Genomic DNA, 13,357 nt, shown 5'->3' on the forward strand with positions numbered 1-13,357 from the left:
CCAAGCGGGGTTTAAGTATGCTCACCAAAAAAATAAATCCGATCGCGGGAAGCGAGACGCGGGTTGTTGGATGTTGGAATTATCGTATATGAGCATAGCAACCAGCCGTAAATTTGACTCCTTCTTTTGTCAGATACCCGATTCAGGGACGGACTTGCCAGGATTTCATCGCTTTCGTGCCCTAGCCAAGCAAAGGACAGTCTGACGTTTGTATTGTTTTTAGAGGTCGGTTGATCTTTTGCTCCTCTGTGTCAAGGTTAGGCGCCCTGGAGTCCTAATTAGGATCACTTCGTGGGCTGGGCAGGCACACCCGAAAGCGCCCAACTCTTGTTACAACATGCCGGCTTATACATACATATAGCCACCATATACGCATAGTTACACATTGTTGTTCACTAGCCAGCACCGCCACTACATGCCGGGGCTGTGCCGTTGCAATTGGTTGTGTCTGCCTCTCGCCACGCTGACATCGACCCACCAACCAAGTTAATCATTGCTTGCCAGACAAGTGTACCTACTGAATTATTGCTATTGGGAAGAGAAGTATTATATAAACGATAGACCAAAGGTATATCGTGGCTCTCTGAGATGTCTAGTATGTCTACTTCATTGGGCTGCCGTTGGGTCGATCACTGACAATTCACCGCAGATTATCACGAAAATCCATTTGCGTCGAACCATTCGCTGGATGCTAACCCATTCGACGATCCGACCGACAACCGCACCGCACAGACCACATCTAAGCAGGTAGACCTCGAACGCCGCGAGCGAGAACTTGCAGCAAGAGAGGCCGAAATCTCGCGTCGGGAGACAAATATCAAACACGGCAAGAACAACTTTCCTCCATGTGAGTATATATTCAACTTGAATACACTCTGCTTGCTTATGGTACTAACCTGTCCACCGTGCGAAAGTCTTCCCGCTGGTATTTCATTCTATCAGCGATGAGATTCCTGAGCACTCGCGGCCACTCATCACTCGCATCTTCCAACTATGGCTTGTTTTGTGTCTAACACTCATCATTAACATGGTTGCATGCATCTTTATCCTCACCTCAGGAGGGAGCGATGGAGGGAAAGACTTGGCGGCTAGCATCAGGTACGCAGTCGCAGTCACAGTTCCCTATACGATGCGCTATTCATATTGACATGGCGCCAGTTATGTTCCAGTTATATCTGTCCTCTCGTTCTTGCTTTGGTACCGACCAATCTACAATGGGTATATGAAAGTACGTGTTTCAGAGTGCTCTGTATGCTAATACTAAAGTCTCAATCCAGGAGCAATCCTTGTACTACTGTGAGTTTATCTTCAACTCTTCAACCAGGGAGGGTGCTGACATAGTTACCGGAAAGATCTGTATTTTTTCTTTGGAGGTGAGTGAGGCTTGCTTATTTGGTTACACCAGTCGACTGACCCAGTAGCATGATAGGTTTTCACTTGCTGTTCTCCGTGTATATGATTGTCGGAATTCCTTCAACAGGTAGCGCAGGTCTCATCAACACAGTCGCATCCTTTTCTCGGGGCGGAAGCGGCATTGTTGCAGGTGTTCTAGGTATCATTGCAACCGTGGGCTGGACTCTCCAAGGCGTTGGAAATGGCTGGTATTATCGAGAGGTACGTTTGGTATTTGCAGGTCGATCACATCTGGGCTCAATGAAATACGTAATTTAGATTTGGACACACCATCACGATGCAGGCCATTCTCTCTCCAAGGCAAAGGGAGAGCTCGCGCAACATGGTATGTCACTTTGCATTATATTTCGGTGAATTGCGCTAATGCTGGGCGCATAGGCGCTAAAGCGTATTTCACGCGGAACTAAATGGTGTGAAGAAACAAAAGCGGCAGTCCAAAGCGGTGTACGATGTATGTGAGACGTCCTCGGTGAAACTTGTGCGATACTGTACTTGTGGACTCGTCTTGTACTGGTATGGTCGATTTCTGCAACATAATGCTAGAAGCTTTCAATTGTGCAATGCATACACGCATCTTCGTCGTGATGAATAAAAGGCTACGTACAAGCGTGATTTTCATTGTCGCACTTGGTACTGGAAAGGACTGAGCTGTCTTATTTGGGTTTGATTGCCAATTGACAGTCATAAGAACCTTGGAGAATTTTCAAGCCTCTCTACGGACCACCACCAGTTCCCCTAAACTCACTGTCCGATAAATCGGCCTATAAGTACAAAAAAATCGAAAAAACCTTTGAAAAAGTAGCCTTTGTACTCGCGTATCTCCTATCAGCTTTAGCTCTTCTCTAAACATCCAAGCAGTAACGACCCCTATCTCAGAAAAAAGAATATCCCCTGTCTTAGCCATGTCTGCCGCTGGAACACCCCTCCCGCTCCTCAAGCTGAGGCGGCTGGTCACATTGATCAAACCCATTCCGCACCCCCTGCGCCTCAAATGTACCCACCCCATATCCCGCCTGCGGCTGTCGGCGGAGCCGCAGTTCCCCAGACCGCCTCGCTCTATGTTGGCGAGCTCGATCATACAGTGAGCGAGGCTATGCTCTTTGAAATTTTCAACATGATTGGGCCTGTCGCCAGGTATGCATTCCTCTTGTGTCGTGGCGCTGATGCTCAACTGATTCATCACCTCGCAGCATTCGCGTTTGCCGTGATGCGGTTACTCGTCGCTCCCTTGGATATGCATATGTTAACTATCTCAACGCCGCTGACGGTGAACTACTTTTCTGTCTATCTCAGGGTCGTGATTTGACTATTGTCTTGCAGGCGAGCGCGCGTTGGACCAACTAAACTACTCTATTATTAAGAATCGTCCCTGGTATATGACCTTGTCGCTGCATGCACATGACCCAGTCTCATTCGTCCCTTTTTAGTCGTATCATGTGGTCGCAGCGCGACCCCGCCCTCCGCAAGACGGGTCAGGGCAACATTTTTATTAAGAATCTCGATGAGGCAATCGATAATAAGGTACGTAATCCCTCGAATATTTCAATCACACGTCATTGATCCCCCAATCTGATTTTAGGCCTTGCATGATACCTTCGCGGCCTTTGGCAATGTCCTCTCATGCAAGGTCGCCACCGACGAGACCGGCAAATCTCGCGGCTATGGCTATGTCCACTACGAGACTGCCGAGTCTGCAGAGGCTGCGATCAAGGCTGTCAATCGCATGCTTCTCAATGACAAGCAGGTGTTTGTTGGCCACCACATTTCTCGCAAGGTTCGTCCCTTGGCTTTCCTAATAGGGAAATTATTGATCAGGCTCGGTATTATAGGAGCGACAGTCGCAAATTGACGAGGCGAGGGCTCAATTCACCAATATCTACGTCAAGAACCTCGACACTGATATCACTGAGGCCGAGTTCAGGGTCATGTTTGAGGAGTTTGGTAACATTACCTCTGCCGTGCTCCAGACCGACAACGAGGGCAAGAGCCGTGGCTTTGGTTTTGTCAACTATGAGAACCACGAAGAGGCCGAACGTGCTGTGAACGAGATGCACGAGAAGGAGATCAAAGGCAAGGTTCTCTTTGTCGGTCGTGCACAGAAGAAGTCCGAGCGGCAGTCTGAGCTTGCTCGCTCTCACGAGGCGGCCAAGCAGGAGCGCCAGAACAAGTACGCTGGCGTCAACCTTTATGTCAAGAACCTGGACGACGACGTCGACGATGATAAACTTCGCGCGGAATTCGAGGCCTTTGGTACCATTACGTCTTGCAAAGTTATGCGTAACGAGCGGGACATTTCTAAGGGCTTTGGCTTTGTCTGCTTCTCGACTCCTGATGAGGCGACCAAGGCCGTAACCGAAATGAACAACAAGATGATTGGAACCAAGCCTCTTTATGTATCTCTTGCCCAGCGTCGTGATGTTCGTCGCCAGCAGCTCGAGGGTCAGATTATGCAGCGCAACCAGATGCGTATGCAACAAGCTCCTATGATGGGTCCTGGATACATGCAACCTCAGATGTACTATGGACCCGGGCCCGGCGGATATCCTCCTCAAGCTGGCCGTGGCGTTATGGGGTACCCTCAGCCTGGTATGATGCCTCCTCGTGGCCGCTACCCTCCTGGGCAACCCATGCAGGCCATGCCCGTTCCGGTTCCGTATAATAGTGGTACACCTCAAGGCTACCCCTCTCAGAACTATAATCGTGGTGCACCCCCCAATGGGTCCCAGGGCCCTCCTCGCTCCAACGGAACCAATGCGCCGCCTCAACCTCCTGCCAACGCTGCCCCTCGTCCTGTCGGTGGCGCCCTGTCGGCTGCCGCTCCGGGTGCCAATGGCTCCCGCCCTGCCACCGCAACTCCCGTTGCCCCAGCCGCCCCCGGTGCCCCCGCTGGAGGCATCCCGGCAAACAGGCCTCCTCCCGCTGGTGCCCCAGCTGCGGGCCGTCCTCCTGCCGCCACAGCCACCCCTCGAAACCCGAGCGCTCGTCCCGCCGGTCAGGCTGCTTCCACTCCCACCCCCGAATCGACCTCGGCTCTTACCTCGCAAGCGTTGGCCGCGGCTAGCCCGATGGAGCAGAAGCAGATGTTGGGTGAAATGATTTACCTGCAGATCTATCAGTCAGTTCTTGGTACTTTTGAAATATCTTCCCCCCAAAGCTAATCAAACGTTTTTAACTAGGTCAGAGCCTGAACTTGCTGGCAAGATTACTGGAATGTTACTTGAGATGGACAATGCTGAACTCTTGCATCTTATCGGTACCCCTAACGCGATGCAGGAGAAGCTCGATGAGGCTAAGACTGTCTTGAAGGACTTCTCGACCGGTAACCCTGCCGAATAGATGTCCTTGACGGTTGGCACACGCTAATCCTCGTCTTATGTGTCTCTTTCTCCATGTCTTCTGTTTCCTCTCTTTTTTATTGGGTGTTTGTTTCACCGAATGGCGTGCACATTGGCGTCATGTAACACCCTGATTGTTGTGATGTTTGTTATATTTGAATGCTGAATGGAATCGCGAGTACAAGGTGAATTACAATTGCAAGTGGTAATGTGTGAAAACAAGAAAGACCCCAAAGTTAATGTACAGTATAACATAATCGATAGCAAATGAGAGATATCCGCGAGCAATTCAATCGGGTACAAATCTATTGTTACCGAGCCTTGCGTGCATGCACAATGTGCCAGCAGCAATGGGGCTGAACCTGTACAACGGAGAGTCGGCACGTTAGTTCCTGGGCTTTCATCACTACCGCCAATCGCAGGCGTCGGTGTCCTGAGCTTGATACATACCTTGGGATGATAGAGGTTTTCCTGCGCATCTTCGATCAATTTGGCCGCCCTTTCGGGTGTGATTCCATGGTCGAGCAAGAGCGGTCGAAGTGCAAGGAGCAAATTGTCGTAATTCATCCAAGCAAGTTGTCCTATTGAGAGTATAACGGGTTCTGTGGAACCAAGGCGCATTATCAGATCCCCATTCAGTCGAAACAAACCCAATAAGTATACGACGGCGAGCATTTCCTAACTACCGAACCAAAGCGGTTCGCCCCCGATGTTGACCAAACCCAACCAACCGGAACACCTTCCCCACTTTCCCCTGCTTTCCATCCGCCTTCTTGGCAACACAAACATTAGAATAAGAAACTCACCTTTTGGCCAAAATCCGATCGGGACCATCGCTTCCTGTGCGACAATATTCTCGAATTCTCGCGTGTCGCGAACTCGATTTCGCAGTTGACTAGGGATGGTAACATCGATTCCAAGTTGGCCAAGCGCTCTTCGGACCTGGTCCCAATACTGTGCCCAGCCAGGAGCGCCACCCCGCGGCTCGAGGGGGATACGATGCTTTTTCTCTCCAAATGGTGTGCTGTCAACCTCGGCGAAAATCGCGACGCCGCCCGGCCGAAGTACCCGTGCGAGTTCGCGGAGAAATATGCCATACTGTCGAACCTACGTATCCGGGGGAGAGGGGTCAGATATGGTTTGAGAGCTGAGATCAAGTCGAATAAGGTTGGAAGCACACTTGGCACATCAAGATGGGTTCTATACCAAAAATCCTCGCATAAGGAAATGATAATCGAACCGTGGGGGAGCTTGAAGCAAGCGAATTCCAAGCGTACGGAAAGTACTGCAGACTTACCCCTGTATATACTGAGCGTGCATGTACAACATCAAACCAACTGTCTGGATACGGCAGTCTGCGTGGCACAAGTCTGTTAAGTTTCTCGCAAATATTATGTGAGAATGTGAACGTACCGCTGTCCATCGAGGTCAAACAACTCAAAGCTATAGGGTAGAAGGAAGAGGTCAGTTGGGATCGAATGGTAGAGTTGATGAGATTTATGTCATTGTAGGGGTAGACATGATGGCTGGGATCAAACGGGGACTTACACGCAGTTTGGAGGAACCTTTCTATAAAAAGCAAATGCACATGAGCATCGGATGGGTTAATGTACTTGCGTCTTTCAGTTGGCAATTAGCTCACCTGGGTTGGATGGGCGCAAGATCAACGCCCGTTACTTCAACCCAGTCGAATTCGTCGGCCATCTCTATAGCCCTACACGACGTGTGGCAGTCCGGGGATGAACCCGTTCGGGTGATCCGTTTGATATGATGAGAACAGAGCCATGGGCCACAGGCGCCATTGCAGGATCGGTACATAAGAAGGTTGGCGACAGAGAACAAAGTAAACGAGTGAGTGGCTCATTTACGGATACCCCAGACCCTGTGGAGACTCACCAAAGTCCATTCCCTGTTCCACAATCCAGCACTCGTCGTTGGACGCCAGGAACTTTGGTCAGCGCCTCGGCGACTGGTCCAACGTAGTTTTTGCCTGCCATGATAAACTTCATCATCCTGTGCTCAATATCCATTCGCTGAATTGGCGAGTCAGATGTGGCTAGACAGTGTCTATGGTGCAATACACACCTTCATTTCCTGTTCATCTGCTGGGAGCATGTATGTCTGGCAGAGTGAGAATGTCATGGCCGATCCCGGGTAGCTCTTAAAATGGGGCTTACGGTATTCATACAATTAAGCTGACGCTCATGTAGCTGCCGAAAAAAATCAGGAGTTCGACTGGACGTCACAGTTGACGTTGAGGATGTAGGAGACGGCGGTCGCGGATCCATGTCCATTTCAGATGGGTGCATATGAGGGGGCGGCGTTGGCACGGGGGCAGGACGGTGGTGATAAGCAACAGCGGCCATAGCTAGAAGAAAGGGGAGAAGAGGGAGGGGGGGTGGAAAAAAAGGCTACTAGGCTGTTACTTGGACCACAGAGCTATAATGTGCGTGCCAATCCGCGGTGAGTGCCGAACCCACTAGTGTGGGCTTACCGTCGGAAAGCCAGTCCAACGGGACCCGTGCGGCTGAGTCGCACTTGCATATAAGGGACTCGAACTCACAACGGAGACTCGGTTCTGCCTCTCCGAATTCTCGTCTTCCACTTGTACAACTATTCTCGCTTAAGATTCTCACAGTCCCGTGTTCCACCCGACCCTACTTGGCAAATTATTACATTTGTACAAAATGGTTGCGCACCGCTAACCAATAATGGATTTAACAGGGTATAATCACTATATTCTACTCGTTGCCACTATTAATACACAGGCTTCATTTCGTGTACAAGCACTGTCCTTGTCGACTCTCCAAACCAACCACGGTTGCCACTCGCCGTTATCATAAACCTGGACGTTGGATCAACCACTAATTATCCAAATTCCCGGCAATGACCGCGTCAACCGAACAGGTAAAATATCCCGTCAGAGATGATGGCAGACATCATCAGTGCGCGCCACAAACCAAAGGTCATCAGAAACATACATATTTGGGATATCGTTCCGCCATGGTGTCCTGCTATAATTTTAAACGGAGCAACCCTTGAGCGACTTGTTGCTTCTGCCTGAGCCTCCGCAGATACGTTCCACAGTCTGATGTTGTCCTGAGAAGCACTGGAAGCAAAGGAATTCCATGAGGTTGCACCAAAGCTTGGGAGTATTCCTATCGACCTACCATGCAAGGTGTTTACCATCGGGGAACGCAACCACACATGACACTGCGCCTGAACTAAGTGGGTTTCGCAATGTTCTAAGCAACCGAGGGGTCCCTTCGTGTGTGTTCCGTGTTTGCCTCATGTCCCACACCTCCACGGTACCATTACGTCGGCCAGCGTATAGTTGGGATCCATCTGCTGACCAGCATGCCTGTACCCCGAAGTTAGTGACAGATTACAATAAGAAAAAGTCTAACACGAGGCACTAAATGACCTCACCGAAACACACCAGGGCGGTGTTTTCTCCGGAATCTCTAACCTTCCGACACCAGAACCGGGAGTAGATCCCGCCACACGACGGTCCCAAATCGTGATTTGCCCATCAATCCCGGCGGTCATGAGAATGTTATGCGAATAACGTTCATATGTCTCCGAATCTAGTGTAGGCACAGCCGACCTCCACGCTAGTGCTGAAGATACACCCCGTCCCCCCACTCCCTGATCAAGATCGGCGGAAGCGTCCAGCTCTGGGTCGTCAAACAGTGGGTCATAGTCTTCCTCAGCGGAACGGGGCGATCCACCCATTTGAGTGGGAGGCCTCTGGGAACCCATTGTTCCATCTGCACCATTGCTACTGATGAAATTTTCGGACTGATTGTGAGGTAGGGTGCTCGGAATTACCGAAGGGGAACTCGAGTCGGTGGCATTGGATGATATCGGTCGTATCCCGATCGAGACGAGCTGAGCACCATGCGACGGATATCGACGAACGATCTGGCCAACGTTCAAATCCCATTCCTAAATTGATCGACCGATAGGGCGGATAGAGCAATGGAATTGAATTGAAGGCGCACGCATGAATTACCAGGAATTAAAAGCACGTGGCATCGAGTTTAGTTGGTGATTTGATGCTGGTGTGAAAAATAGGAAACGTACCAATGCGTGACCATCCCAGCCAGCGCTATAAACCTTTTTTTCATCCGCAGAGAGGGCGAGCCCAGAGGTTGGACCTTTGTGACCGCGCAGAACAAAATGAAGCCGCCCAGGGTCATGCCGAACAGTAAACAAGTTAATGTTACCAGCCTGGATAAGGACCAGTCAATTGGGCGCTCGATTTCAGAGTCAGATACTTACCGCAGTACCCGAGAGGCCCCATAGCGCGTCCGAATGCATTGTCATGCAATACACAGGAGAAAGCGATCCTCCTTCGAGCACGTTGGACGGGGCAGGTGTCACGTCACCCCCTGAAGGCTGAGAACCACCTTCGCCAGACGGGTTCTCCCACCACATTCTTAAAACACCACCTTTCATCACACCTTCTCCTAGGCCGCAGTGTTGCCTCTGGGGTGCTGTCAAAAGTACTTTCCCATTACAACCAGCATAGAAGTCATAGTCACGGATATATCCGTCGTCTGAGCCGGTTAATAGATGGGTCATGCATTTCGACGCGGCGAGTGAGTGTGTTGCGGCGGTGTGAGGGTATGCGCAAATAGGGTCGATAGAATACGACCGAACTGAGGACGAAATGTCGGTTTTAAATGCTGTACGGCGAAGCGCAGCAGGGGAAGCAGCGCGAATCGGGACCGCTGGTACCATGACCGGTACCATCACAGGACCTAAGGAAGTTTTAATATATCAGAACTGGAGCACGACTATTGCTTACTAGGACGTTTCTCGAATATATTTGCGCTTGGTTCCTCAGGTTCATGGTCCGAAGGCGGCGAAGATGCACGCTCTTGGTCAGAGTCCTCAGCAGGATCGCTCTCATCACCACTGTCTCCAGCCTCTTGTTCCGGCTCCGGCTCCGGCTCCTCCTCGGGCTCAGAGTTCTCCGACTGAGTATCAGCCTCGTCGTCATCGTCGTCTGCATTGAATGGACTTGAGCCTTCGAAATCCATTTCTTCATCCTCATAGTTGAGAGCTTGCATCTTGCGCTAGATCACGTGAAGTGTTGTTGGTACTGCACAGCGCCCACAACCACTATTTCAGTCGCATGAACCTTGCTTAATTCAACTCAACTTGTTCACGAGGCCAGTACCCAAGCGCGACCCGATGGTGGCAAAATTGTCTCTGATATTGGATAACACAACGAGCAAAGCTTGGTTAGGTCGTGGTTTGCTCAAGACACGCGTCAATACGTATTACGTCAGTCTCGGCGATAAGCAGAGACCGAAGCTCTTGATCAGTACGCATGTAATGAGACGAGTGACGTTTACAAGGCTGAAATGAACCACAGTATTCGCGGCCAAAAGTCTGAACACCATAGAACTCGAAAGTGTTGAATTAACAGTCTACTCAATTGTGATGGCACCTTCTAATAACGTTAACTCCTTTCGAAAAGCACTACAACAAAGCAAGAATCTCATCCTCGTTGCCGGTGCTGGGTTATCAGCTGCATCAGGCAGGTCCATATTGGTTTTTCTGCCCCAACGCAAAATAATATAGCGTAGGAATACCCACATTCCGGGGTTCCGGTGGGTATTGGAGATCATTCGAGGCCACAAGATTGGCAACACCAGAGGCATTTGATGCAAACCCTAGTCTTGTCTGGCAGGCAAGTTCCTCATTTTAGCAGAGAAAGCGCGCGCTCATACCCCTTCTTTAGTTCTATCACTATCGCCGAGAAAAGTATGTAAACTATTCAACCCTTGATTACCGGACTAACCTCATTCGTTCTGATGGCATACCCCAGAGTCCTTTCTTGCAAACCAAACAATGCTCACCACGTCATTGCTAGACTCTTGGATCCTAACTATCGGGGCGCCGTCGCACCCCTCGCAATTAACTGTACACTTATAACTCAAAATGTGGATGGACTCAGTCTTCGCGCTCAAGATGCACTTGGATCTGAATCCCTTGATAATGTTGGCACTTCAAATCTGAACCAGGGTCAAATAATAGAGATGCACGGTCGGCTGCTCGAAACGCTCTGTACAAAATGCAAGCATCGTAACCTAGACACACGCTCTCCTATATGTCCTGCCCTGGCAGGTACAGAGCTACGTACTGAAGCAGTCATGGATGACGCCGGAAAGCGCGTTCCTGAGGCCGAGATCTCCCCGAATGATCTACCTAGATGTGGCAAAGATGGGTGTGGAGGCCTTCTTAGACCAGGTGTGGTTTGGTTTGGTGAGTCTATACCCCGACTGAACGCAATTGAAAGCCTGGTCGAAGAGGCGGACATGTGTTTGGTGGTCGGCACATCCTCGGTGGTAAGCACTAGGATATGTATAACACCACATCTGTCGTAAGTACCCTTATTTTCTTTTCAGGTTTATCCGGCAGCCGGGTTTGCGGATGTAGTGCAGGATAACGGCGGTAAGGTCGCAGTTTTTAACATAGAGGCGTCTCAGGGCGATCAGAATGCGGATTTTCTGTTCCTCGGGCCTTGTGAAAAGACTTTGGGAGAAGCGCTAGGGATCGAAGTACCAATTATACGGGAGGCATAGAGTCTTGTACAAAATAGGTGAGATTTTCTTGGGATGCTCTAACCGAATCATTTTCTGAATTCCAGCTAGATGGAACCGAAGGGCTGATTAATGTATCCACAGATCAATGTACTGAAATTAGCCACACAACTGGAATAAAGTTGGACGTAAAAAAATATGGTAAAATGCAATACGACCGAAAAGTATACAATCAACCGAATACACCAGCCGCGCCCACAATACTATATATGGCGAATGTTGTGCATAACTTTGATGTGAAGTTTTTTCAGGACAGCTGACATTGCAAGAAGTTGTATGCCGAATAGTTCTTTGGTCAATATCGACTTCTTTGGGTGGAGTCGCAAGTCAGAAAATTTCCAATTACAACCCAAGAATCAAGGTGGCTACGTGCGATTCTGTCCTACCTATGATCCCTATCGTGGACCCAATGAGTCAAGAAGTCGACTTTAGACCTATGAATAATCAAGAAAGGTTTGGGATTAACTTTCACGCCTCGTAACCCAGCAAGCCAGCCCGAGCCATCTGCTCGAACAAGTGTGAGGACGGAGGTCTAATGGAGTCTTCCCTGGTTGTAGAAGATGTTGTGGGAAGGCCACGTGATCACGAGACCTTCCGATGTGTATGCGCCCCTTTTGCTTACGAGTTAGGGGTTTGTTTCTTTATATATAATCGTTCTCCTGTTGTATTCGTTCCTCAGCTTGTGTCTACCACTCGCTGAGGTACGTCTTTTGTCGACTCTCTTATATTGTTTGTTCGGATCACTCATGTATATATAATTTGCTTGTTCTTTGTTTAGGTAGCTATATATACAGTGAGCTTGTGTCTGCCACTCGCTGAGTTTGCTTGTTCTTTGTTTAGCGCGTCCCACTTGCTCCTCTCGTGCACTCGCAACAGAAGAGATTCTTCAACCGATCGGACAAGGAATCGTAGATCATGGACTTAGCTTGCGCCTTTCATCAGCGTTCCTTACGGACTCCCGCAAATCGCTGAGCAGGTTATCAGCCTTTGAGGTTTTTCTGGAAGACTTCAAGTTAGATTAAGACTGAGCTGCAAGTTATTTGCCCTGGTCGTCGAGCTTGACTAATCTCAAGGGCTCCAGTCATACAAGTATCAAAGGCACAGTCTTTGGGTAGACGATGGGGTGGGGGGGAGGTAGACAACCGTGTCAGGCGAACCCTTTTTTGATGACCTGGCCTTAATATCTTGCTCTCATGTGACAAAAGGTCCCGTTAACCAAAGAATGTGTCTCGAAGTATGTTGAGAATACTGTCACTACCTGCTGCCTCCTACCTGTGACTTTGTTCACAACAGTGTCACACGAAGCGCGTCGTTTGTTACGGACTGATTCAATGTATGGGATACATTAAATCTAAGCAAAGACCACAATAACCTTTTGCGTCCCACCAAGTATTCCGCATATACTGTCTGAAGGAACAGTATTATTCGTCAAGTGTACACAGCTTTTTCGTATTCAATGGCACTCTACCAACTACATATAAGCGAAACAAATCATTACGGCAGCTAGAGCTAGAACGGGGCACTTCAGAAAGAGACTCGGTTAGAGCATGACCATCATATACGAGTGAATGTTTACCCATGTACATGTATATGCGTCGTTTATCATACATGCATCGTGACTTCTACTCGAGGGTCACAAGGCACTCGTATATTCTATCTACGCGCATATGCCCGTTATCCACACGGCTATAAGTAAACACCCTGGTTGGTTGACCACTGACACGTGTAGGCTGACTAAAAAGATGCCATACATACCTTCTCCTGACCGAGCACAGCGGGGGCAGGGGGAAGTTGATAAACAACTTCTTGAGATGACCCTAGGCTCTATTTGAACCAAAGGGTTTGAGTGTCCTCTGAGCCGTCGATTCTGTCGAGACACCTCAGAGTTGACTGGAGCTTCCCCCGTATGTCAATTGAGAACATGCTAGAGACTAGTTTTTGATATATGCGTTCACAGATATATGCGATACTGAATATGGCCATAGAGAATTA

At 49.4% G+C, this 13,357-nt stretch overlaps 3 protein-coding genes across 3 annotated transcripts; 2 read left to right on the plus strand and 1 right to left on the minus strand.

The window, feature by feature from the left end:
* Positions 1-588: 588 nt before the first annotated feature.
* On the plus strand, positions 589-4,749 carry RhiXN_02089 (RNA recognition motif protein; the record flags this gene model as incomplete). The annotated part of the gene is made up of 15 exons (XM_043321908.1): positions 589-595; positions 650-847; positions 915-1,098; positions 1,159-1,228; positions 1,278-1,296; positions 1,481-1,614; positions 1,672-1,738; positions 1,792-1,801; positions 2,314-2,547; positions 2,604-2,680; positions 2,734-2,785; positions 2,841-2,934; positions 2,993-3,187; positions 3,243-4,528; positions 4,590-4,749. 15 exons carry the CDS (start codon positions 589-591, stop codon positions 4,747-4,749), a joined length of 2,787 nt encoding a protein of 928 aa, XP_043187731.1.
* A 310-nt stretch (positions 4,750-5,059) lies between these two features.
* On the minus strand, positions 5,060-9,826 carry RhiXN_02090 (methyltransferase domain protein; the record flags this gene model as incomplete). Its single annotated transcript, XM_043321909.1, has 17 exons — positions 5,060-5,110; positions 5,199-5,350; positions 5,440-5,520; positions 5,555-5,855; positions 6,046-6,103; positions 6,162-6,191; positions 6,297-6,317; positions 6,391-6,462; positions 6,645-6,781; positions 6,834-6,869; positions 6,926-7,116; positions 7,730-7,857; positions 7,919-8,109; positions 8,178-8,696; positions 8,835-8,981; positions 9,033-9,514; positions 9,562-9,826. The coding sequence occupies 17 exons, from the start codon at positions 9,824-9,826 to the stop codon at positions 5,060-5,062; spliced, it is 2,862 nt and encodes a 953-aa protein (XP_043187732.1).
* A 124-nt stretch (positions 9,827-9,950) lies between these two features.
* Positions 9,951-11,347, plus strand: RhiXN_02091 (NAD-dependent histone deacetylase SIR2; the record flags this gene model as incomplete). Its single annotated transcript, XM_043321910.1, has 5 exons — positions 9,951-10,083; positions 10,135-10,303; positions 10,349-10,372; positions 10,636-11,110; positions 11,171-11,347. 5 exons carry the CDS (start codon positions 9,951-9,953, stop codon positions 11,345-11,347), a joined length of 978 nt encoding a protein of 325 aa, XP_043187733.1.
* Between the last annotated feature and the right edge of the window lie 2,010 nt (positions 11,348-13,357).

The sequence above is a fragment of the Rhizoctonia solani genome, chromosome 16, assembly GCF_016906535.1.
Source record: "Rhizoctonia solani chromosome 16, complete sequence".
Taxonomy (NCBI): domain Eukaryota; kingdom Fungi; phylum Basidiomycota; class Agaricomycetes; order Cantharellales; family Ceratobasidiaceae; genus Rhizoctonia; species Rhizoctonia solani.